Source organism: Cryptomeria japonica, chromosome 9 (genome assembly GCF_030272615.1).
Source record: "Cryptomeria japonica chromosome 9, Sugi_1.0, whole genome shotgun sequence".
NCBI lineage: Eukaryota > Viridiplantae > Streptophyta > Pinopsida > Cupressales > Cupressaceae > Cryptomeria > Cryptomeria japonica.
Window position 1 is genome coordinate 709793693 of NC_081413.1, and position 25106 is coordinate 709818798.

The 25106-nt window shown below is 35.0% G+C and overlaps 1 protein-coding gene across 1 annotated transcript; it reads left to right on the top strand.

The window, feature by feature from the left end:
* The first annotated feature begins 3826 nt into the window (after positions 1-3826).
* Positions 3827-7019, top strand: LOC131073900 (uncharacterized). The gene is made up of 4 exons (XM_058010404.2): positions 3827-5311; positions 5504-5824; positions 6095-6427; positions 6524-7019. Exons 1-4 carry the CDS (start codon positions 4322-4324, stop codon positions 6614-6616), a joined length of 1737 nt encoding a protein of 578 aa, XP_057866387.2. The 5' UTR covers positions 3827-4321; the 3' UTR covers positions 6617-7019.
* Positions 7020-25106: the final 18087 nt, after the last annotated feature.

Genomic DNA, 25106 nt, shown 5'->3' on the forward strand with positions numbered 1-25106 from the left:
GGGCATGATTTTTTATTGGCACGTTTTTTGAGATATAAAAATCCGTAGGGCCGTACCTGCACCTATGTCAGAAATATTAAAAAATAAATAAAGCAACTTGCTGGTTAAAAAAATAAAATTGATTGCTGGGTTTTTAATTTTTTCTGTCAAAAAAATAAAAAACAAGTTGGTGCATGTTGTTAAAAGATTTTTTTTAATTACAGAAAAACAAAGTCAACACTTTGCAACAAAAGTACATTACATCAACGCTGATGTCATCATGATGTCATTCTGACATCAGCGATACAGTCAGCAGTACAGACAACTTGCATGGCCCCTATGACCCTCTTTGTGCCCTAAAAGAGGGTTTTTCTTTCTTTCTTTTGGCCATAACTTGGGCATATGATATCATTTTTTAGAAAATGAGATATCGTCAAAAATTGGGTTTCGTCTACTTCCCAGATATGTGGGTTTAATCACCTGGGTTTTTTTTTAGGTGTATTCTACAACCATTTGAAGTCAGAGGTGTTGTTTTCAGTCTCGAGCTCATAACTTTTCACCAGCTTCTCTGATTTTTGCGATTCCAATGGCATTGGGACGATGTTTTAGAGCTCTTCACAGCCATTCATGCACTTTTCCCAAATTTTACTCTAGGTACATTTTATTCAGTTTTTTGTGTTTTCACACTCTGGTGAATTACTTAGACATATGACGTCATGGAAACTTCTCGTTTGCGAGGGATGACTTGTTTTTGGTTGTTCTTCATGTATTTCTAGTCTTATGTCTTTTTTTGACATTCTGATCTTTCATTGTAAGTACTTATGATTTTATAACCGCACTAAGAGAAAGTGCCTCTGTATTGCACATGTATTATGGGATCTTGCACATTAGTTTTGTGCCTTATTGTACTCGCACTATGATATAAAGTACCATGGGGGTTTGATGTTTGCCTTTGTTTTCCTTCATACCTTTCTCATGCGTGTGTGCCTTGGTTTTCACACCCTTTGTATTTGCTTGTACTTTCATGTCTGAATGGTCATATGTTCTTGGTTCTTCTTCATGCACTACATTATGGCTTTCAGATTCAGTGTACCTATCATACCTCTCCCTTCTCGGCTTTATGGGGCGGTTTCTACTATTGGTGTTAATGCTTCCTTGATTTTGTGTTGGAGTGAGCTACGTATTCAGTATTTGTTCCTATGTACTAGGCAGATGTAGCGGCTGGTTACACATGCATTTCGGTGAGATGGAATACTTACCATATGGACACTCTTGCATTCTTATTTTTGGAGGCGACCTTCCTTTTTTCATTTGATCAATTCTTTAGACTGTTGGTACTCATGCCATTTATATCTTCGGATTCTCGATGTTTTGCCTGTGTTTGCCATCTAATTCAGATTTGAGTAGTGTCATTGAGGGAACTCATGCAGATTCATGTCTTCTTGATCTTGATCATCTTTTGTTTCAGAGTAGGTTCTTATTTTAGCATCATAGCAGTCATTTGATGACAGTGTTTGCAGCTTCTTCATGCTTTAGTGATTCTTCATGCTCGTCTTTTGTTCCTATCTTTTTGAACATTCTTGTTTGGAGGCTTCTTAGTCCTTCACTTGAGTTTTCATCTCTTCTTGGAGAAGAGTTTTGTTCCCACTAAGTTTTCTCATTTTTCTCCACTTTATAGAGATTTCATTGTACTTGGGTATCTCATCAGGCCTTGTTGCTTGGACCCATTTTTTGGCTTTCATGCATCTAGTCCTTAGTTGTTTTTTAGCTTCTCCCTATCTTCATCTTAAGGGGGGGTGTTAGAGTAAAGGTATTAGTTTACTTAATTAATTAAATCATATTGATTTAATAATTAAGACACCTTTTCTCTATTTCACTAAGCTAAATTTAGGAAGCTAAACTTAGGAATATTAATAATTAATTTATTATTAATTATTAATTACTTTTAGGGTTTATATTTTTAGGTCTTGATTTCCTTTTATAAAGATTGATCCCTTTGTAATCCTTAACCAAACTGATTTCCTCACTGAATGATAATCTTCTTCTTTAAAGCCATGCCTCCATTCTTCTCTTGTGACAGGTATTTTGCTTGCAGGTGTTCTTGGGATCTTTGAAGTTGTATTTCTCAACTTCTTCACTAATAAATATTGATAGGTCTAGAAATCCATTTGTTTTAAATTTCGTGATACTAATTGGAAAGAAACTAACCTTAACAATTGACTTAATCAAACAATTTAAATTTGGAATGTAGAACAAAATACAAGTGAGTACGTAGTTATTGATAAGTTTGATGAAACTCTTAAGCACCTAATTCATGTCTAATTTTTGGGCATCCAATGTATAATTTTTCTTCCAACTATAACTATTGTATAAAAACGAAGTATCCTATTGGTGTAGGTGGAAAGGTAAAAAAATAATAATCAATTGGTTGTACCTATTTTGACTTGTATTGCTTCTAAAAGGAATGCATTTTTGTGTTTGTAATTATGTTATTTTTGGTTGGCTAGTTTACTATTGTCCTACAATTGGTTTACTAGTTTATTATGTTATGGCTAAACAAAACCTTCACAATAATACTTTTGGTGGTTGACCACAAGGAATCCCTAATGTGTGCTTAAGGCAATTCATTAGTCAATGTAGGTTCTTAAAGGTAATGTGGTGTTTTTGTGGCATGGTGCTAATATGTGGACCAATTAAATATTGTCACTCATGTATTCATCACAAGTAAGATTTTCTTGGTTTAGAGACAACATTAAATTATCTTTTCATTAGCCAATATCTGATAAGATTGTAGATACATATTTCTTTTCTTTTTTTTTTTTTTAATCCACATTAGGCATAGTAGTGAGAAATTGACACAATCAAAAGATATTTTGAATGTTGGTGGGAACTCATAGTATATATGATAAACTATTATTTGCTAGTGGCTAAAAGGGCCTCAACAAGTAATTTAAAATTTGTTCACTTTATTTTCCTTCTAGTTGCCCTAGTTGCACCCTTAATTTGATCATTCTATAGGTTGAGGGGCCTTTAGTCCATTGTTCACACTTTTAGTTTGAATTAAAGTTGATCAATTTACATCAATCATCAAAGGCTTTGGTTCTCACTTTTTTGCGCAAGGTGTTCAATCTTGTGATTGTTTAGAAAAGTTTCTATATGATACATCATTTAGATTTGTTGATGTGCTCTATGCTTGAATGAATGAAAACAAATTAATGACGTCCATCGGGCCAAGTAGTTTAAGAGACACAACATTAACAAAATTTTCAATTTTCTTTCGATGTCAATTCTTTTATTATGAATCTTGATCAAGAACCCGTCATTTTGTGAAATCTTGCCTTCCCAAATAGCTCATTCAAATTACCTACCTTCAAATTATTTTATTACGAATATCCTCATATACAACACATTCAATAAAAAAATGTCATTCAATTTCAACGACCTTTACTTGTAAGTTAATATGACAATGATGTGAACATATATACCTGCCGAGGCTTACGAAGGGGATGACATAGTTGTAAATGGATTAACTGTAACAACATTAATGATCCCCACTCTATAGCTAAGTGTCAAGATGTCATAGAAAAAGGTTGTTGAACTTAGGCTACTGTCTAAATTAGTATTGAACAATTTTATTTTGAGTGTCATGTGCTTGATGTCGGATCTTTCTATTTTGATAGTGACCACCATTCGATCAAACCCAATTCAGTGACATTAATTGTTGTAAACTTTGGCCAGTTATCAAACTTATCACATTTGTTTTGTGCACATGCACCGTCCATAGGATCCATTTGCTCCATGACACCTGCTGTACGATTGACTCCAACTTGTTTGACACTTCACCTAAGCCATGCGTGGAACTTTCCTCCTCTGCAATTTAACCGGACAGATTCATTTTTTGGGGGGATGACGATCTTCCTGAAGGCAATCTTGTTCAACTGATTGTGTTTCTTGTCCAATTCCTTGTGATGCCCGTGTCTTTATGGCATAAAACCTCTATAATCAAGGCTTGAAGTCCTCAATTTGATGCATCCCTAGGACGGTTGTAACCAGAGCTAATCAGTGGGATACGAGTAATTTTCCTAGAGAAAGGGAGAGAAGAATTTGGAGGAAGGACTTTTCACATACCTATACCCAGTTATATGAGCAAGATAAGCAGTAGCTCAACAATTTTTTTTCAAAGGTTCCTATTTTGATAAGTAACGCACGCTCAAGTTCTTAGCTGTCTTCTTAATTGACGTTGTACAAATAATTGTATCGCAAAGTTCAGGCTTCAACTGTCATCAATTAGGGCACTCGGATTAGGATCACCTCAACAATTCCCCGCAACAACAGGTAACAAATGTTTCACTTGGCAGTAAAAGTTCAGATAAGTTCAGATAAATGCTTCACATGTCATGAATTTGGACCTTGGGCTAAGGACTGCCCCAACAATTGCACAAAAGAACAAGTATCGTATGTTGCACCTGGCAGTAAAAGTTCAGATAAATGCTTCAAATGTCATGAATTCGGGCACTGGGCTAAGGACTGCCCCAACAATTCTACACAAGCACAAACATCATATGTTTCACTTGGCAGTAAAAGCTCAGATAAATGCTTCAGATGTCATGAATTTGGGCATTGGGCTCAGGACTGCCCCAACAATTCCACACGAAAACAGTTATCGCTTTTTTCACTTGGCAGTATAAGTTCAGATAAATGCTTCAGATGCCATGAATTTGGGCACTGGGCTAAGGACTGCCCCAGTAAAAGTTCAGATAAATGTTTCAAATGTCATGAATTTGGGCACTGGGTTAAGGATTGCCCCAACAATTCCACTCAAGAACAGGTTTCACCTGTTTCACTCGGAAGTAAAAGTTCAGATAAATGTTTCAAATGTCATGAATTTGAGCACTGGTCTAAGGATTGCCCCAACAATTCCACGCAAGAACAGGAATTGAATGTTTCACTTGACAGTATAAGTTCAGATTGCCCCAAAAATTCCACACAAGAACAGGTGCCACATCTTCTTTCACTTGGCAGTAATAGTTCAGATAAATGCTCCAGATGTCATGAATTTGGGCACTGGTCTAAGGACTGCCCCTACAATTCCTCTCAAGAAGGGATATCACATGTTTCACTTGGCAGCAATAGTTCAGATGAATGCTTCAGGTGTCATGAATTTGGGCATTCGGCTAAGGACTGCCCCAATAATCCCACGGGAGAACAAGTTCCACACTTTTCACTGGGCAATGACGTTATTACACCAAAAATGTGCAGCTGTCGCAGAAAATGTCACAATCTCATCTCAAATACCTCCACAAATCCTTGCCGAGAATACGAGTGTGAACAGGTATCAGCTCATCCATGTTTGAACATATATTTGAATCATGTAAATTTCATTTGTTTTTGTTTCTTTTTCACTGCAATTTCCTATCTGTTAGACTGATGTCCATGTATGGTCTAATTGAAAGGTGTTTATTCTCATTTTTATAGATAACTAAAACTAAATTCATAGAATCCTAATCAAAACAATAATGTGCAGTGTATGTCTTTCGAAGAACTCGAACCCTCTGCCTCACAAAACCCTACCAGGGTGAAGGACTGCCCCAATAATTCCACTCAAGAACAGGTACCACCACATGTTTCACTTGGCAATGGAAGTTCAGATAAATGCTTCAAATGTCAACAAATAGGGCACTGGGCTAAGGACTGCCCCAATAGTTCCACGCAAGAACAAGTACTACTTTTTTCACTTGGCAATGACGTTATTCCACCAAAAATGTGCCACTGTCGTAGAGAATGTCACATTTTCACCTCAAGGACCCCTGCAAACCCTGGCCGAAAGTTCTACAGATGTAATCAGGTATCAGCCCAGCTCTGGACAAAACATTGTTGCTCTTTTATGTAACTGTTCTCCATACATGGTTTAATAGAAAGATGTTTAATGCTATTAGATTTCCATTAACCATCAATGTTTCAGATCACACTCTAAGATCCATCTTCTCCTTAAATTCTGGAGTATGATCCAAAACGTGATCCAAAACAACGTTGATGGTTAGAAAGATGTTTATTTTCATTTTCATAAATAACCATATTTAAATACATAGAATACTGATTCAAACTTATTGTGCAGTGTAATTTTTTCCAATGGTGTGATGACTTCAAAGCCTCTGCCTCACAAAATCCTAAACTTTACTCTCAGTCACGAAATCGTAACCCTAGCCTTAGCCCTCCTTCAAATAACCCTAACTGTAACCATAACTCTCCCATGCAAAACCCCAAAACTAGCACTCATGAAGAATTTGGATCGGGGCAACAACTTGCATCTCTTGGCTGTAGTGGGAGGATTGAATGGAGTTGCAAGTCATCAATCCTGTGCGAAATTGAAGCAGGGCCTTGCCAAGTTTTAACTGCCCAAACTGATGGAAATAAGGGCCAGCAGATTTTCACGTGTCTCATCAAAAAGGTATTGCAATTTCAATTTTCTATTTTTCCTCTTCAAGTTTCAGTTTTGCCCCGAATGCCTTAAATTACTGTGTTTTTCTGTTTGGGGCATTGTTAGGGGGAAGGATCTTGTGGGTTTTTGAAACGGTCTGATAAATTGGACTCAGTTGCTCCCTCTTCGAATAATTCTGTGAGAATAAATGGTGCTTAGCAAGATCTTGTCAGACAGGTTTTATGAAGAGCCATTTGTTAACAGACACATGATGTTTTCACAGTTGAATGCTTCTGGTAATAATTGTATATAAGTTTTTTTTATGAATATTTTGGATCAGGGAAAAAAATCTCCTCTCTTGTTAATAAATAAGAGCATAACTGGGGTTCAAATCCCCTTCCCTGCAGTTATATTGCTCACAATCATAACATACATATAGCTAAGTAGTTGTGTAAAGAACTGAGTATGTGTTAGATTCTAAAAATAGTTTTAGAATCTTAAGAATGTAGACAAGCTTTACCTCTTGCTGACAATCCAAAGATGTTTAGATTTACCCATCATGGTGGACCAATATGTTGTTAAGAAATTCTGCTATTTATTATAAATATAATATTTAAAGTTACTGCAGAATCAATCAAATGGGTATACATAAGAACAATTTAATGGTGGAGAAGAGTGTGATGTCTTAAGAAAAATGACCCGATTTGTTCAGGGTGAGGCTCTGCATTGCTATCTGATATGTAGTTATGAAGCAATTAAAACAATAATAAGATGGAAAATGGAATTATGTGCTTTTTTACAGCTTTTATTTAAATTTACAGGTTGCATAGATTTTAATCATATTAATAAATATTGCACTGTAATAGTTGTGGAGGTAATGAATCCATAATGATAATTATGGAATTTAAGGACTTAAAAAATTCGATAGAAAAATTGAATTTTATTTACTCAAAACACCCTTCAGAAGTTCCACCAAAATGGACATTATTCAATACCCCTTGAACATATGTTTTCTGTAAAGTTTCTAACTCCACGTACTGTTTCAAAATAGTAAAAGAAAAATGCTTGAATCAAGTATTTGAAATCTCTAATACTAAAATTCCTTTACAGTAGCGGTGGTGGTTCAGAGAGAATGGCATTTGGTAATGTGATGGTACCTAAATTAGTGTTCGAGGATTAAGCTTCGTAAACCAAAATAAATGGAAGCTATTATTTATGCGTGTTTTGTTCTTTTACTTAGGCTATACATAATACAGATATTCTATTATTTAACCCCAGTTAAATTAGTATTTGGATGGTGATTTTTATTCAATTTTATGTTCTGTTTTTATTACACTGAAGGCGTTCCCTTATATGAGATGGACAACTTGGTTTTACCCATCGACAATGCAAAATGCATTTCATCTCGTGCAAGACCATTGTATCAATCGCCTCCGTCCATTCTTCTCACCGATATTTACTATGTACTAATAGTTGTATGTATCCCTCGAATTAAATTAACCCTCAGGTCATTGCAAGTACAATGACTGGCGTAACGTTCATTGAATTGCAATGCAATTTGCATTTTACAAGAAGTTGTATTTAATATCATTTTGCACATTGCTCGTTAATTCCTAATTTCTTCTGAAATGCGGAAAGAGATCAAGCTTGGTAGAAAATGGTGAATATAGGAGCGATTCATTGGCATAATCATCACTATCACTAGATCGGTATTGTTGTATATAGGGATATCAAGTTCGTGGTAGAGATGAAGAACAAGATGTTCGTGATAGATATCTTGATAGCTATGGATCTGACAACTGCTCCTTATTCGAGCTTGTCAACTGGGTTTGCTTGCCCTGCCATTGCCTCTCCCATAAAAGAAAACCCCATCACTACAATACTAGTTCCAAATGTACACCTTCAATTCATTACACAAACAAATCTGTCATGATGTTTCATCTACAAAAGCTTCAACAAACTAAGAGCAGTAAAAGTATAAATCAACACCACATCAACAACACACACAACACCAAGATTTTTGACGTGGAAAAGCCGGTTAAAGGAAAAACCACGATGGGAACCTACCCACAATGAGATAATACCCTATTAGGAGTAAGTGAAATATTACAATGGGGAATGCACATGCATTCAGGCACACTGTCTAGAGCTCACCACTCTAAACAAGAAGGGCTAAAACCCTTAAGAAGGCTCACTGCCTTACAGGAAGACTCACTGTCTTACAAAAACATTCAGATTACATCTAGAGAATCATGAACTGATAAAATAACATCTCCTCATGCTTGACTATAGTTCCAGTTAAGCACAAAATCTGATCTTTCACACTTCTTCACACTTCTTCCCTGCTACTAAATGATCATTACATTATTCACACATAGCATGATACCTCTCAATGATTATTAAATTCATGTATACAAGTCATCAACCTATATTTCAAGGTCAGCTCAATACATATTACAAATTACAAAAATATAATAACACACAATAGCAGCTTCTCCTTGTGGCAATATTGAGTTTGAATAATAAGGTTTGGGAAAAATGATATTGTTAAGTTTGAAAAGGTCAATTACAATATATTTGAATGTTGCATTCACAATAGTGTTTGGTGTGTTTATAAGAAACATTTGGGTTTGAGTAATAATTTAAAGCGCTCATGAAGAATTTGTTTACCATTTTATGATGAGGTGACACTTCTAACTATTTAATTTCCCGTGGAATTCTTGAAGGATGGTCAGGCCAGTGGACTATAAAAATAGAGGATTCAAATCTCCTTTAGTCATCATGACATCTAAAATAGTCATTCCTTCTTAGTGTCAACACAATACAAGCAGTTCGATGTTAACATAACACCTCTTTCACCCACCATTCAACATACCACAAAATTAGGGAATGACTTAAATCACACACACACACTAAGCTTACACTTTTAGGCTTAAAAGTGTTAAACACTCAGAGTTGACTAACATTTTCTAGGCTTAATATGTTGCTTAAGGTGTGTGGTCACAATAAAAATACACTTCTAGGCTTAAAAGTGTTAAACATTCAGAGTTGACTAACATTCACTAGACTTAATATGTTGCTTAGTGTGTGTGGTTTAAGGATGACCCAAAATTAGATCCTTTATTCATTTTTATATGTATTTCTAATGATTGGGAATGAAAAATTCAAAAATGAGTGTAAGACTACACAAATATAAGATCTATCTACAACAACACATCTTGTGGTCAGCTAGAATGTCATTCATTATAAGCTAAGAAACTATTGATTTTATTTCATGTGAATTCCTTTAATAAAATTAAGTATAAAAATCTCGCTTTATCTTTTTTCTAAAGAGTTTATGTCGTTAACAAGATTGTTTTACTATCTAAAAAGGAATCATGGGTTTAGATTAAAACATCTTTGGCTAAGAGCCAAAGATTGAAGATTATCCATTCTACCAAAGTTACTGTAGACAAAATACCAACCTTATCCGTTATGATGCTCACTTTTCGATTGAGATATTTGTTGCATGAAAACCATCATTTCTAAAAGGCCTACCAATTGACCTCATGTACTACACAAATATTTGGAACTAATAGACCAAAAATTTTCCTAGGTGACCTTCCATATCATTTTTGGCGTCCCCATTGCACGCCAAGGTGCAATTGCTAGTCAATATTATTATTAGGCCAATGTGCACAATCAAGTTTGAAAAAAACAAACATCAAGTTGATGCAAACATGTTTGACTTTCTTATTCATGGAAGAGAGAAAACAAACAGCAAGTTGATGCAAACATTTTACATTTTCTAAGATTTGAAAACGTTTAAAGCAAAAAGTGTAGTTCAAAAGCATTGTTTTTAAAAATGATTAATTTTTGTTTTATTTTTATTATATTGCTAATTTTTGTGAAGATAGATTTTTTCTTTTATTTTTATGGGATTTGCTTTTATTTTTGTTTTTTAAGAAAAGGAGTAAATGAGTCTGATTACTTTCTATAGTTTTTAAAAAAAAATTGATATATACATGCATTTTACATAGATTTTAAAAAACACAGGTATGCTAGGTAAGATATAATGAAGAGAGAGTTTATATTTTACATAGATTGTTTATAAAAAAATGGTTTCATGTGAGTTATTACTTGTGGAATATAATTCTATAAGTAAATATGTTGTCTCAATTCCCTTATTAGTAGTTATAAGTGAATCAATCTTCTTGAAAAGTAAAATTAACATTCTAAAAAAGATGTTTAAATTATTATTTGGATGGATGATTTTTTTCAATGTCATTTAGATATTATGAATTTTAAGGAAAAATGGGTTCACGTGAACTACTATTCATGAAATATGGTTCTATAAACAACTTAATAATAACATGAGACAATGTTTTTATTAGTAATCAAAGTGAATCAATCTTCTTATACAATGGAAAAAGAAATACAAAAAAGAAATATATTTATATGAAATTGAATTTTTTTCATGCATTTCTTTATTTCTCTCCTTTGAGTGTAAATGATCGATAGAAGTTTAGTAAAGAATATATGCTTGCAAACTATTATTCCTATATTTTTTTTCATTAGATAAAGGCTTTTGACTAGAGTTATGAATAGGGAAAGGATTTTGAAAGGACTCTAAAAACAACAACATCAACATCAAGAAATAAGCTTCAAAACTTGAGAAGACCCTAAGAAATAAACAACAAAATTATAACCAAACCAATAGTGAAGGAGGTTTAAATCCAAAAACCTTGATTTGTTTGCATCTTACCCTTTTTTATAAGAACCAACTAAAGAAAGCATTCACAACTTTTGGGTTTCTCTTAGGGGACCTCCTCGTGTCCCTCATAGGACCCACAACTATAATGCCCGACTAATTACCTTTTTTCAAAAAGGAATTAGCCACAACCATAGGGCCAACATTTGGTCTTCTCTTGTCCTTAAAGGATGATCCTTGAGTTTTTTTGGTAGGGCTTACAATCGAAAGGCCCAAATCCTTTTGTGTGTTCCTCATCATAGAGTGCTCTTTTACCTAGTATGAATGTGAGAAGTGCCTAGCCTTATGGTGACGAAAGAAGGCCTATGAGGAAGACTCATATTGGATGTTTTGCTTCTATGTACCAAACTTGGAGCATAGTTTAATAGTGTTTAACAATACATTATGCATATCAACACGCACACACACAATGTAACAAATACCAAACATTTCATAGTTTTTTGACATTGTAAATAGCTAAAAACATACTAAGAGAATTAGAAATACCGTGTATGATCTCTTCATCTCAATATTCTAAAGGAAACCTTAGGATACTAACTCTGATGGAGACCATATTAAATCTTTCTTTGGTAGCATCAAAACTACTAGACCATCTTTACAAGGAAAGATGAGATTTTCCAAGAAACCATGGTCCTCCCTAAAGGAGTCTTGTGTTTTCCTGAATGATTTGAAAAGAAAATAATAAAATATCATTTGTCATGGCAACCACTTAAAATTGACTAGACACAATCCATTTTTAGAGATCCTTATGACAAACAACATCAACTTTCAAAGAAAAGCCTAAGAACTTCCCTATGAGGGCAATTCTTGTGCAATTTGAAGTCATATCAATGATATTAAGAATCCTCAACATACAATTAGAACCAAGGTGAAACATGTTTCTCCCTAATAAATAATAGGCACATGCAAGGAAGAGCTAGACTAGATGTGTAAAATTGGAGGGGCCTCTACTTGCAAAACAATCATAGGTCTTGTACACCAATACTAATAGAATGATATACCTCAATAGAGGTCAAAACCTCAACATCACCACTTAAAAGGATCTTCATGTGCAGCAATGGAATAGACATACCCATCTTAGCCCAAGTAGGGATTTTACCACCATTAATGAAAGATGACTATGAAAAGGAAAGAAAGATGCCTTGAAACATAAACCTATAGCTAACTTGCAGTGATGCACCAATATTTGTTTTCTTGTTTTACAATAACTGATTACAACTATTTCAACTGATAAAAACAACTATGTTCACAACCTACTCATGCTTAAATGGTCCATCAACATTTCATATGAAGGTTACTTATTCGAGTTGCATAGAGATGAAAATTCATATAGTATTGCTTGCTGAAATGCGGATTTTACATAATATATAGCCTGGTCAACACTTAAGATTACTTGCCAACAAACATTGCATAGATGAAATGAAATTAAAGGACTGTAATTATCACAATAAATTTCATAAAATCATACAATAGAATGAAACATGACAAGAGAATGAGCAGGAACAATAGTCTTGCTCATTGAGTTTGTAGAAGAATTTGATTACAATGCATGAATTGAATGATAAAATTCAAAAGGTTTGAGTTACAAGACTAGTTTCACTGTTGTACATATAGAGAAAAAGCAAGAATTGAACTTCAAAGGAATGAAGTTGCCTTTAATTGAAAAGCAGCTCAAGAATTTTGAAATTTGAAAATTTGGCTCTCTTTAACTTCATGTGGACTTCATGACTGATTTGAATTGAAGTAACATGAGTGTATTGGTTTCTTGTTCCCCTCCAAATCAAGTACTAACTGAAAACAATCCAAGAGCGTCCAGATGGTGTGGGCACAAGCAGTAATGAATTTTTATTTTTTTTTGGTATTTTTTATATTTAAGTAAATGACAATTTTGGAGGTCTTCGGAGCAGTTTTGGCCCTTGAAACTTTGGACAATCCTTTATGAGTGTTGTCTTAGGCAAACTCATAAAGGGCTGAAACTAGGGCTCTTGGAGATCTTTCCAATGGTGAAAACGGTTTGCAATTTCGAGCCCTGAGTGAAAAGTTATGACTTTTCGAAGGTGGACTAAGTTTTTATATAGTTTTTTTGATATTTTTTGTTAGTTTTTGGATTTTATTTTGTAAAAAATATTTCAGACTGTTCATTTTCAATTCCAAGGGGATTTTGGTGACCCTTGGGATCTCATGAACTTTGTATATACAAGATTTTCAAATGGAATGAGATCAATTTTTGGCTTGCATCCATTCTTATCGAATTTTGTTCTTGTAACTAGATTGTCAATACAGCAGGTTATACAGTAGGTATTGTACTTCGAAGCCACAATTCAGATCAGTGGTATTAGAGCTTGTTCGCTCTTGTATGTCACATCACACACAATTAGTATATCAAATGCTTGGGTTGGAAACAAAAGATCCTTTAGGTTACCTTCCTTTAAGATGCACACAATCACATATGTCTAAATTTCAAAGTGATGGTTTAAATGACACAATCAAAACATTGGTTGAAGATGCATTAAAGAAACAATGTGAAGAAATGACAGAACAATTAAAATAGATGTTGAAAAACCGTGGGTCACAAGCAAACCCACCATTCGGCGAATACACCCCATTCAAGGTGCAGGTGAATTTTGATGTTCTTACTTTTCAAGGAAAGATTGATGGAGATGCTATTGATGATTGGTTATCAGAATTGGAGCAATGTTTTTCTGTTAATCAATTCTTAGATGTTGAAAAAATTACTTTTGCCCTCCTCAAAGCTGAGAGTCATGTGAAGCATTCATGGGAAGCTAAAACATCATCTAAGGAAGTACAAGTCGGGGATGAATCTAGGATAAATTTTGATCAAAAAGTACATGGGGAAAATTTGTGTAACACATAAAGGAAGAATATTTTCTTGAAGATACCTATGAACAAAAGTATATGCAATGGCAATTGCTTCGGCATAAAAAAAGGACCAAACAATTAAGGAATATACTAACACCAAAGCTTGGCATCAAATATTATGAGAAACACCGAGTTCTGAAGTATCAAAGTGGGCTTCATAGGTATATCCAAACTGAGATGGATTTTCCAGAACATAGATACTTTATCTAGTGCTTTCAAGTTTGCTTCAAAGATTGAGGAGAAATTCAAGCAAAAAGGAAGGAGGGATAATTTTACAAACAACAAATGGAAATTTGAAAGTAGCAAACATATAGGGAAACAAACAGTCAAAGAATCATTTTCCAGTTCACCAACAAAGAAGACATGGGGTGTGAAAAAAATACAACAAGATACAGGTATGTGGTGTGAAGTCCATAAAAGTCCTTCTCATAATACAAAAGATTGTAGAACTATAAAAAAATTAATGATGAAAACACATAAAAACAATGTGGAGCCTGAGGTGGTAGATTCTTGCGAAGAAAAAGATAATGAACAAGTCATTGAGGCTAACCCATATGCTACAATAGCTACTGCAAAAATATTGCCCCAAAAATATTGCCTTGGGAGGATGAGGAAAAATTATTCCATTCACAAGTGTGGGTTGAAGGAAAGGCCCTACACTTTATTATTGATAGTGGGAGCCAAAAGAACTTAATATCAGCTGAGACTGTAAAGAGGTTGAATTTGAAAAACAACGCACCCACAACCCTACTCCATGGGATGGGAAGTCAAGGGTGAGATATTCAAGTGAACAAACAATGTCGTCTTCCATATTCTATCAATCCCTTGAAAGATGAGGTAATTTGTGATGTAGCTCCTCTTGATGTTTGTGGTGTTTTGTTGGGACAACCATACATGTATCAACATGATGGTGTATATGAGTCTAGACCATGCAATGTGACAATTAAATTGGGTGGACAAAAGTACCATATACCAGAGGTAAGTCCTGCACACTCTACATCTTTGATTAGTGCCAAGCAATGTAGAAGATTGATTGCCTAAACTGGAACATTTGTATTATTGATGATTCGTCCTAAGGAAGAAAGAAAACCAATATGTAATTCTCATGCTACTGTGAACACCACAACACAACAACAAAGATTAATGGATCAGATTTTGACAAAATATCATAATTTATTTAAGTTGCCAATTGAGGTACCCTCACACTGCCAAGTTAGACATCCTATTGATTTGATACTAGGAACTCCATTGCCTAATGAACCAGTGTATCAGAGGTCAGCACTAGAAAATGATGAAATTAAAAGGCATATACAAGAATTGATTCAGAAAGGACATATCCATCCAAGTGCATCACCCTGTGGCAACCCAATTGTTCTGGCAAAGAAAAAGGATGCGACATGGAGACTTTGTATTGACTATCGGGCATTGCATAAAATCACAGTGAAAAATAGATATCCAATCCATCAAATAGATGACCTTTTGGACCAGCTTAGGGGGGCTAAATTCTTCACTAAAGTTGATTTGAAATCTGGATACCATCTAGTACCAATTGATCCAACAGATATGTGGAAGACCGCTTTTAAATCTAAGGAGGGTTTGTTTGAATGGTTAGTGATTCCTTTTGGCCTAACAAATGCCCCAACCACATTCATGAGGATGATGAATGATGTACTTAGGCCATTCACTGATTCTTTTGTAGTGGTATACCTGGATGACATACTTATTTTTAGCAAAACTTGGGAGGAGCATCTACAACATGTGGAACAAGTACTTTCAACTCTGCAAGATCATGGACTTTATGCAAATAAAGAAAAATGTTCCTTTGGTATGCAGAGCATTAAATATATGGGATATGTCATTGATAATGAGAGTGTTCATGTTGATCCTGAAAAATACAAGTGATTAAGAATTGGCCTTCTCCTAGAAATCTCACAGAGTTACACGTAGCTTCCTTGGGTTGACAAATTTTTATCGTAGATTTGTGTTTGGATTTTCACATTTTTCTTGGCTTTTAAATCATTCATTTCGAGGAGTGCAAGTGAAACTCAAGTGGATAGGTGCTCAACAACAAGCATTCGAAAAGTTAAAATAAAGGTTATGTTATGCACCAATTTTATCTCTTCCTGACTTACAATAGTCATTTGAAATACAAATTGATGCATCAAAGTATGTTCTAGGATAAATCCTCATGCAACATGGCCATCTAGTTGCATACCGTAGTGAGACCTTTTCTGATACAGTGCATAGATATCCCACCTACGACAAGGAGCTATATGCCATTGTTCAAGATTGTAAGCAATGGAAGCATTATATTTTTGCTAAGGAAACTATCATCCACACAGATCACAAGCCTCTTCAATTGTTGCAAACACAAGGAAAGTTGCAAAATGATAGACACCAAAGATGGTCAGCCTATATTCAACAATTTCATCTTAATATTCGCCATAAGAAAGGGAGCACTAATAAAGTAGCAGATTGTTTGAGTATCCCTCCAATTGTAGCTATACGTATGGTGCTAGAATCATTCGGTCACCAAACTGAAACTTGAGCTCATTTGTATGGGCATGATAATGAATTTGCTTCATGTTTGATGATGTACTGTGTGTCTGGATTGTTTAAGATAATTCAGGTGGTTGGAACTGTGTTTTGGAGTTATGTGAGACCTATAGGAATTGTGTGATAATGTGTTTTGGGTCCGATACAAATTTTTTGATAAGATTGAAGCCGATTTGCAACTACACGTTTTGTGCTGTGTGTTATGGAACTTTTGAAAGTTGATATGTGGAAGATTAAGCTTGCTGATCCATATATATATGACTGATTTGGATGATGCATTATAAGTGTAGTGTGATGTGGTAGACCATTTTGGAGCGATTGAGAGCAGTTTCACATGCGCATTTTGATCTTGATTGATCCGGTGAGTAGTTAAAGAGTAGAACAAAGCAGATAAGAATCTAACAGTGCAACAGATCATTTTGTGCCTAACCGGGACTGATATTTGGCATAGTTAGATGTTATTTTCCAGTTTTTCACTTATTGTAATCAATTTGTAATCTCTTGTAAGGTAGTGAGTCTTCCTCTGGGGTTGTAGCCCTGTTTTATAACTTGAGTAGTGAACTCTAGGCAGTATGCCTGACAAGTGCATTCCCCTCATGTAATATTGTTTTTCTACTGACCACAGTGGAATAATATTGTGGGTTCAAATCCCACCATGGTTTTTTCCATTTGGTTTTCCACGTAAAAATCATGGTGTTATGATTTTGTGGTTGATCGTTTTGTGTTTCGGTATTTTACTTTCTTGCATATACTTCTGGTGGTTTCAAAATAAGTCAAAAAATTTATTTGTTAGTAGATCAGTGATTCACCCCCCCCCCTCTCAATGATCCTTGACTCCAACAGTTACATCTTTATTCATCAATAATTGTTCCATGTTGGGCCGACGCAGATCATTCTAGAGCTATAAACTTGATATAAATCAATGTAATTAAGCATACGAAGGTAGTATAGAGAATATAGAAGATTAATCTGAATATTAGGAAATCTGGAGTTGCTCACATTCTCACTTGAGCCTGGACACTATGTTTTGAGCATGTTTGTAATTAGGCCTATGTGCCAAAACTGTAAACCTGGATGTTGACGACCAGTTTGTACTCGAATTTCTCAATATAATATAAGTTTGATTATGCATTTCCTCCATCACATTGAGTTGTGTGTGTTGTGTTTCATTTGCTACACGGTCCAGACTGTTCTCTTTGAGGACTCTCCTATCCATGACTACACCACTAAAGTTTTATAGTTTTCAGCTATGCTGCATTGTGTACAAATATGTTATACATCGTTTCATCATACAAAACCTTTTATAGTATTCAATTATGTTGCATTCTAACAATTCAGACTGAATTGTATATATGCAACATAATTTAATAGGATAAAAGCTTTCACATAATGTACCATCTCTCTTGCAGTCCTCATTATAGGGGAGTGTATGTAAACGGTGATAATTAGTATACATAGGCATCATTATTGCATTTTTCATAACACATAATTGCATTATTGGAATATTGATGTTGTATTATAAGATACTATTTCAATATTTACATCATAAGAAACCACTTTTAGTACATAATCATGTTGCATTCTACCAATTCACATTGAATTGTAGATATGCAACATAATTCAATACTAAAAATGCTTTCATATAATCTATTGCATTCCTCATTATAAGGGGTGTATATAAACATTCATAGTTTGTGAAACCCTTACTGCTTTACATCATCATGGTTTATTTACTTTCTTATGTACATCTTCATGGTTTATCTGGATTATTTAACTTACATATATCCTCATGGTGCATCCTATCTCATTTCAAATTAGCTTAGATTGCAATTTGCAATCTTTTATAATTCTTTTACAATTCGTCATTTATTTACTTTCTTAAACATATGTGTGTATATGTATAATTTATATTGTTATTGTTTTTGTTGATGTTTAAGGTGTATATGGTGGTAAAATTGAACCCCTTTGCATGCAATATTATATCAAAACCTTGCAATGGCATTAGAAACTTTAGATGTATTAAGACCACCATGCTTGCATTCGAAATGCAAAAATGTATGCCCATGGTAGATTTATTATCATTGTTCGTGTTTACATCTTCAGAGTCATAAAAGTATGATGTGATGGGATCCTTTTTCCTTTTAGGTATCAATTATGGTACTTTCAATCCATTTTTAAGGTTGTGTCCTATAATTGTCTTTGGGTTCTAGGTATATGCATATGCATAATTGTAATTTATCAGTGTTTAAGGTGAGTGTTCATCTTGGTGTTCATTGTTGTGTACAAGTGCTAAGTGTTGTAGCAAAGTGATATTTAAATGTTTCATATCATTATGGTTCATATCATTCTTTTCCTAAACTTGCCAACATCTTAGTTAGAATAAAAATAGTTTAACAAATTGTATAGACATGGCTCTGCAAGTTCCTAGGGGAGGGGTCAATATGTGCACAGTGTCCTAAACATGCCAAGTGTTATTGATTTCAATTACACTTATACACTTTCAAGCAACATTGTTAACTAAATTTGTCACTTATACAAAATCACAGTCCACCTTGATATTCAGTCTTAGCAATGAGGGCATGATGTTATATGAAACCCTTTTGTTGCTGAATTGTGTCGCACTCAACCATTCAAAGTAAATGGGTGAGCTCTACAACACAAATCAACACCAAAAGATCTTCAAATTGTTGTGTGTTATCATTGCACTATTGATTGATAGTGGAATGGAGAGTGGTATCCATCTTTGACATTGAAGGGAGAGCCATACCCAAGGTGAGCATGTTCTGATACACTGGGTGAGCACGTTATGGTCTATAATGTGTCAAAGAATTGATAAAAAGTGTGAGAAAGAGAAAGGAAAGTTGGCATAGAAAGGCCCGAAAATAGGTGCATCTAATGCCTTTGTGATCAAGAAAGCCAAGCTATGTGGTGGTAGTAAGGAGAAGTGACATGAAGTTAACACAAGTGGGAGAAGGAATGTAGGGTGGTGGTGGGTAGTAAATGTAGTCAAGTTGGTGAATAAGATGGCCATGCATTATTGCAATATTGCACTATTGCAGTATTGGTAACAAATAATTGCCACATTGCAATATTGATGTTGCATTATTGCACAAATGCAATATTGTAGTATTGGTAACACATAATTTCCACATCCTGTTGGTATTATGGATGTGTTGCATTGGTTTTGTCATTGATGTCAACACTTGTCAACACTTATCAGCACTGGAGATCTTTGGTTATGTTCATCGACATGTTCAGTGACTTATGCACAGTCACTGGTATTTGGTTCATCAACAGGTTATATTGTTCCCCGACATTGAGGATGATCTGTTATCATCTGGAGATCACTTGGTTACGTCAAAGATATGGTTTGGACACTTGGTTTTGGTGATTTGGTTATTGGGCTAATCGATTTTGCATATTTGTTGTTACTGGCAAGCGTTATCTATTCCAGATCAGCACGACACGTTATGGAGATGATTTGTTTATTCGTTATTATTGTAAATTCATTGTGCCAACATGATGCATCACATATTGATTCATTTGTAATTGATTTAATTGTAATATTCTTAGTAAGATGGCCTACACATTTGGTCTTAGTTTTTGGTATATATGTAAGATCTCATTTGTGAGATTGATATAGAAAAGGTAATAAGGTATTACAAGGTTGTGATATTCGGTATATGCAAATATAAGCAGAGCTATACACGCAAACATCATTTGAAGATTCAAGGAAGGTATGAAGAAGACAATCAGAGCTTAACCGATACTGAATCCAGCATATGAAGATGCTATTTTGAGCAGTACATTATCATTGGATTTAACCATCCAATTGTAGTCAGTGTGACTCCCATCTTCTGATTGAGCAATGAGCTCTAGGAAGTTGGCCTTTCTGCATGTGCAGACCCCATTTGTACACACATACTATCTGCAGTAGTATCATCTGATTGTGGGTAAGGTTTCCCACCATAGTTTTTCCCCTTACAGGGTTTCCACGTACAAATATCTGTGTTGTGTTGTGGATGTTATTTTTCTTTCTGTTTCATGCATTAAACTTTACTGACGTTGTTATTAACTGTTAAACTGTCAACCAACATTAAGTTTGGTTTACCGGTATTATGCATTAAGTTTGATTAAGTTATAGTTGGGTTGAAATTAATAGACAACTGATTCACCCCCCACACCCCCCCCCCTCTCAGTTGCCTCTGGGTCCTAACACATCGCAATATTGATGTTGCATTGTTGCAATATTGCAGTATTGCAGTATTGGTAACACATAATTGCCAAATTGTAATATTGATGTTGCATTATTGCACTATTGCAACATTCATAACACATTATTTGCACTATTGCAGTATTGAAAACACATAGATATAGTATTGAAATGGCTTGATGGCAGTTCACATCTGTTACTATAACTCATAAAACCATAAAAAATAAGTAAATATTCAGAGTCCACTATCCATGGTATAAATGAATTAAACCAAAACAAATCAACTATGACATAATTGCAGTATTGATTTCAATTGATACAACTCACATCCGCTACTATAAGTCATAGAACCAAAAAAAAAAAAGGATGAATCCATTATCCACTATCCACGGTATAAATGAATTAAAACAAAACAAAACAACTATGACATAATTGCAATATTGATTTCAATTGATACAACTCACATCCGCTATTATAGGTCATAGAACCAAAAAAGGATGAATCCATTGTCCACTATCCACATTATAAATCAATCCACCCAAATAGGAAAATGAGTAGTGAGTGATGAAGGTTGGACCCTTGAGGATGTAATGAGAACCATGTTCTCAAGCCTTGATGTTGGTAGTTGAGTGCTCATCACTTGACTTGGGGTCGGACTACCATAACCATTGCTACTAACTTGACTTGGAGTTGGTGTGCAATATGCACTTCTCATAATCGGTGGTGGGATGACTACAACAAAACTCATAGGATCAGATAATTCAAGGGGTAATGAGACAGATGGACAATTCATTACATGTGTAAAGTTTGGGATTTTTTATATTAATCATATTTCGCAATATACCATGGTTTTCAAGCAAGGGAGTGGTTGGAGTTAATGTACCAGTTAATCGACTTTTCCTTGCCAAATCCCTTGCTTTATCTTGGATGACCCTTTCCTCTGCATCTTGTTCCTTAACTGCCTTCTCTTTTTCTTTTCTGGCCTCCTTGTCCCTCTATTATTGTTCTCTTTGATTTTCCTTTTCTTGATGTGCAAATTCCCTTTCTATTATGTCATGTTCTTTCTATTCCTTTTCCAAAAGATGAGTTGTCTTATTCTCCTTAATTTGTTCTTTCTTTTAGATTTTCTTATCATCAATGTCTTTCTTCGTTTGCTCATGTTCAATTGCAAAGTTCATGTAGTCATCTAATGTTAATAGTTGGGATTGGCGGCTTAAACAGATACCAACATCAGCCCCCTTTTAAAGTTTTTGGTTGACAGTGTGCATGGGGAGTTTTAAGAATTTGTTGATTAATAGGTCTGATTGAGAAGATGCAAGTCATTATCTTGGGAGCCTACACTGGCCTCCGCGTCATTGGCACCTACTTATGAATCTTGTGTACATTCTGCATCAAATGCATAATCAACATAGTAATGCATCAGCTCAGATGGTAGGGTTGGTGGTGGTGATGGGAAAATAAAATTCCCAGGTTGTTCATTTTGGCCCTTAATGTCAATACCTAGATTCATTGCACACCTTCTACTACCCAAGAAGGTGGTATTGGCTCAGAGGGAAGACTAAGATCCTCCCCACTATTGCCAACCTGAATTTTGACCATTTGTTGAGGTGGTTCATTGGTGTCTGTTTGTGCATTTGATTCAATTTGAGAATTGTGAGCAATGTTTTCTGCAACCTCTTCTGTTTCAAAAAAATGACACCTAATAGGCTAAGTATGTTTTGCACTGTAGAATATTTATCACCATCATTAGTTTTGAACGTGTTGATGGGTTGCATGTGCTCAATGAGTGCATGGGGATTGAGGGGCCATATCTTGGAGTCCTCTTGAATCCTACTTTTATGTTTGAGGTTGTCAGTGCTTTTGACAATGATTTGCTGCCTAGATCAACAAGTTCTACCCTCCTGATTTCCACATTGGGGAATCTTGCTAGCCATGATTCTCATTCATGTTTGAAGTATGTTTTGAAAGGAGAAAATACACTGACATTGAGGGGCTACAGTCTATGAGATGTGTGTGCTGAAAATGTTAGTAGATCAATGCCTAACATTCTTGCCTCGTGTATGGTTATGAGTGCAACATGAATTCCATGACCATCAAAGATGAGAAAGTGCCTATTGGTGGTTGAGACACCCACTAAAATAGAGCGTGGAAAATGGTGCATCCAATTGAGGAAGAGTTCCTTTGTCATACAAGCATGTGGCTGAGTTGCCATGCAAGCGCCTGGTTTGCACTTAGATATGTAATTTTGTAACTTCTTCTTCCCCTTAAATAAGTAGAAGCCTGGAATGCTTTGGCTAGTAGCATTAACACAACATAGAATGGTGATCCATTCTCAACTCTTACAAATGATTTAGGAGATGCTCCTACTTCCTCTTCTAGATAGCACCTTCATGGCCTCATTTATGCCTGCTTGGATGCCTATTCCATCGCAATTCCATATGTGAGTAGGACCATATGGATTTGCAGAATATAATTTCAACAGTCTCTTGTTGAAAGAAAAGACAACAATAGGTCTAAGGTTTAGTACCCTGTCTTTGTCTTTCCATTCAGCAGTTTGCAAACTGAGTTCTGGATGTCAGCCCTTAAAACCTGACCACCAAAACTTCTTAGGAAGCCTATTCTTGAAAGGGTTAGGTCTAGTTTCACAAATTTGAGTGACCTTTGCCTTCAAATTGACAATCTCCAATCCATATTGATGCCATCTCCTTGCACCATTTGACAATCAGATCTTCTTCATGACTGATGAGGATTGTTGGAGGACCTTTCTTCGAGGTGGTTATCAGACCACCTAACCATTTAGATAGCATGGTTGCTGGGATGCCCCATTTTTTCAATGCTGCCTTGACAAACATGTTGTTGTCCTCAACATCTTTCAGTGCCCCTTTCATGTCACCTACAGACCACTACTTTTGTGGCAACTTAACTATTGGCGGCCTCTCAGATGGAATATCCTCCCCCTGAGATGGAATAGCCTCCCCTATTGGTGCTACGGGTTGTGGATTTGTCACTATTGGGTCTGCATTTTTAGTGTTCGAGAGGGATCTGACTCCTCTTTTATGGCTAGGCCACCTTGTTGATGCTCTTTTATTTATAGTAGGCTTTGTCCTCTTATCTCCCTTCTTCATCTGCAGATAATAAGTAGAAACAATATTGTTGAGTATGGGTAACTATGAAATGAAACAATTAACAATTATGAGTGACTGTTATGAATTATAAGCCATGAGGATGTAAAACAAAAAGGGATAAAGGAGGAAAATAAACCATGAGGATGCAAAATAGTAAGGGTTTTAAATACTGTAAAGAAAATAATAGAACATAAATAAAAATATTGGAATGAGCATGTTAACATGAAAGCGGTAAGGGGATAGAGAACTGAAAAATAAACTGAACATCAAGGAAACAAATATACTTAAATTTTGTTGAAAAAGAGAAAATAATCCACAACTAAGCTAGAAAATGGAGACTGTAAAATGTGAAGGGCGTGAGACAGAAAGGGATGAAGGATGTCAATAATCCATGAGGGTGTAAAATAGTAAGGGTTTGTAAATATGAAAAGGAAATGAACAAGAAGGAAACTAGGTAACATCAAAGGGACATATTGGAATGAACATCAAAACATGAAAATAGTAAGGCTTCAGAGAATTGAAAATAAACTGAACATGAAGGAAGTTCAATAAACCTGGCATTTTGTTGAAAGAGTGAATAAAAAATAAGCCATGACTAAGTAAGAAAATGGAGAATATAAAATGTTAAGGGCGTGAAATAGAAAGGGATGAAGGATGTCAATAAACATGAGGTTGTAAAAATGTAAGGGTTTGTAAAACTGAAAAGGAAATGAAGAGGAAGGAAACAATAGAACATCAAATGAACATCAAAACATGAAATGATGAAAATAGTAAGGTAAACTTGAGAACGGAAAAATATAATGAGCATACATAGGATTTAGTACAAATGAGATAGTGAATATTAAATGCACTAAATAAACCATGACCAATTAAGAAAATGAAGGCCTTAATTTGTTAAGATGAAGGGAACTAAATGAATTATTACCTAGGATGTAAAACAATAAGGGTAAGCATAAACTGTATAGGATATGAAATTGAAGGAAACAATGGAACATGAAATGAACGTATGGGAAAGAACATCATAATTTGAAAATAGTTAGGGTTTAGAAAAATGAATTTAACATTTGATGTGAACATCTCCTTGGAACAATGAGGGTTTAAGGCACTAAATAAACCATGGGTAAGTAAGAAAAATGAATATTGTAGGTAGTTAAGTGAAACAGTAAGTAATGGATGAAGGGAACT

Coding starts and splice junctions, on each gene's coding strand:
- LOC131073900 (XM_058010404.2), top strand. CDS start 4,322: ATGTTTCACTTGGCAGTAAAAGTTCAGATAAGTTCAGATAAATGCTTC. Junction 5,825..6,094: donor AGTTCTACAGATGTAATCAG/GTATCAGCCCAG, acceptor CTTATTGTGCAG/TGTAATTTTTTCCAATGGTG. Junction 6,428..6,523: donor TCACGTGTCTCATCAAAAAG/GTATTGCAATTT, acceptor GGGCATTGTTAG/GGGGAAGGATCTTGTGGGTT.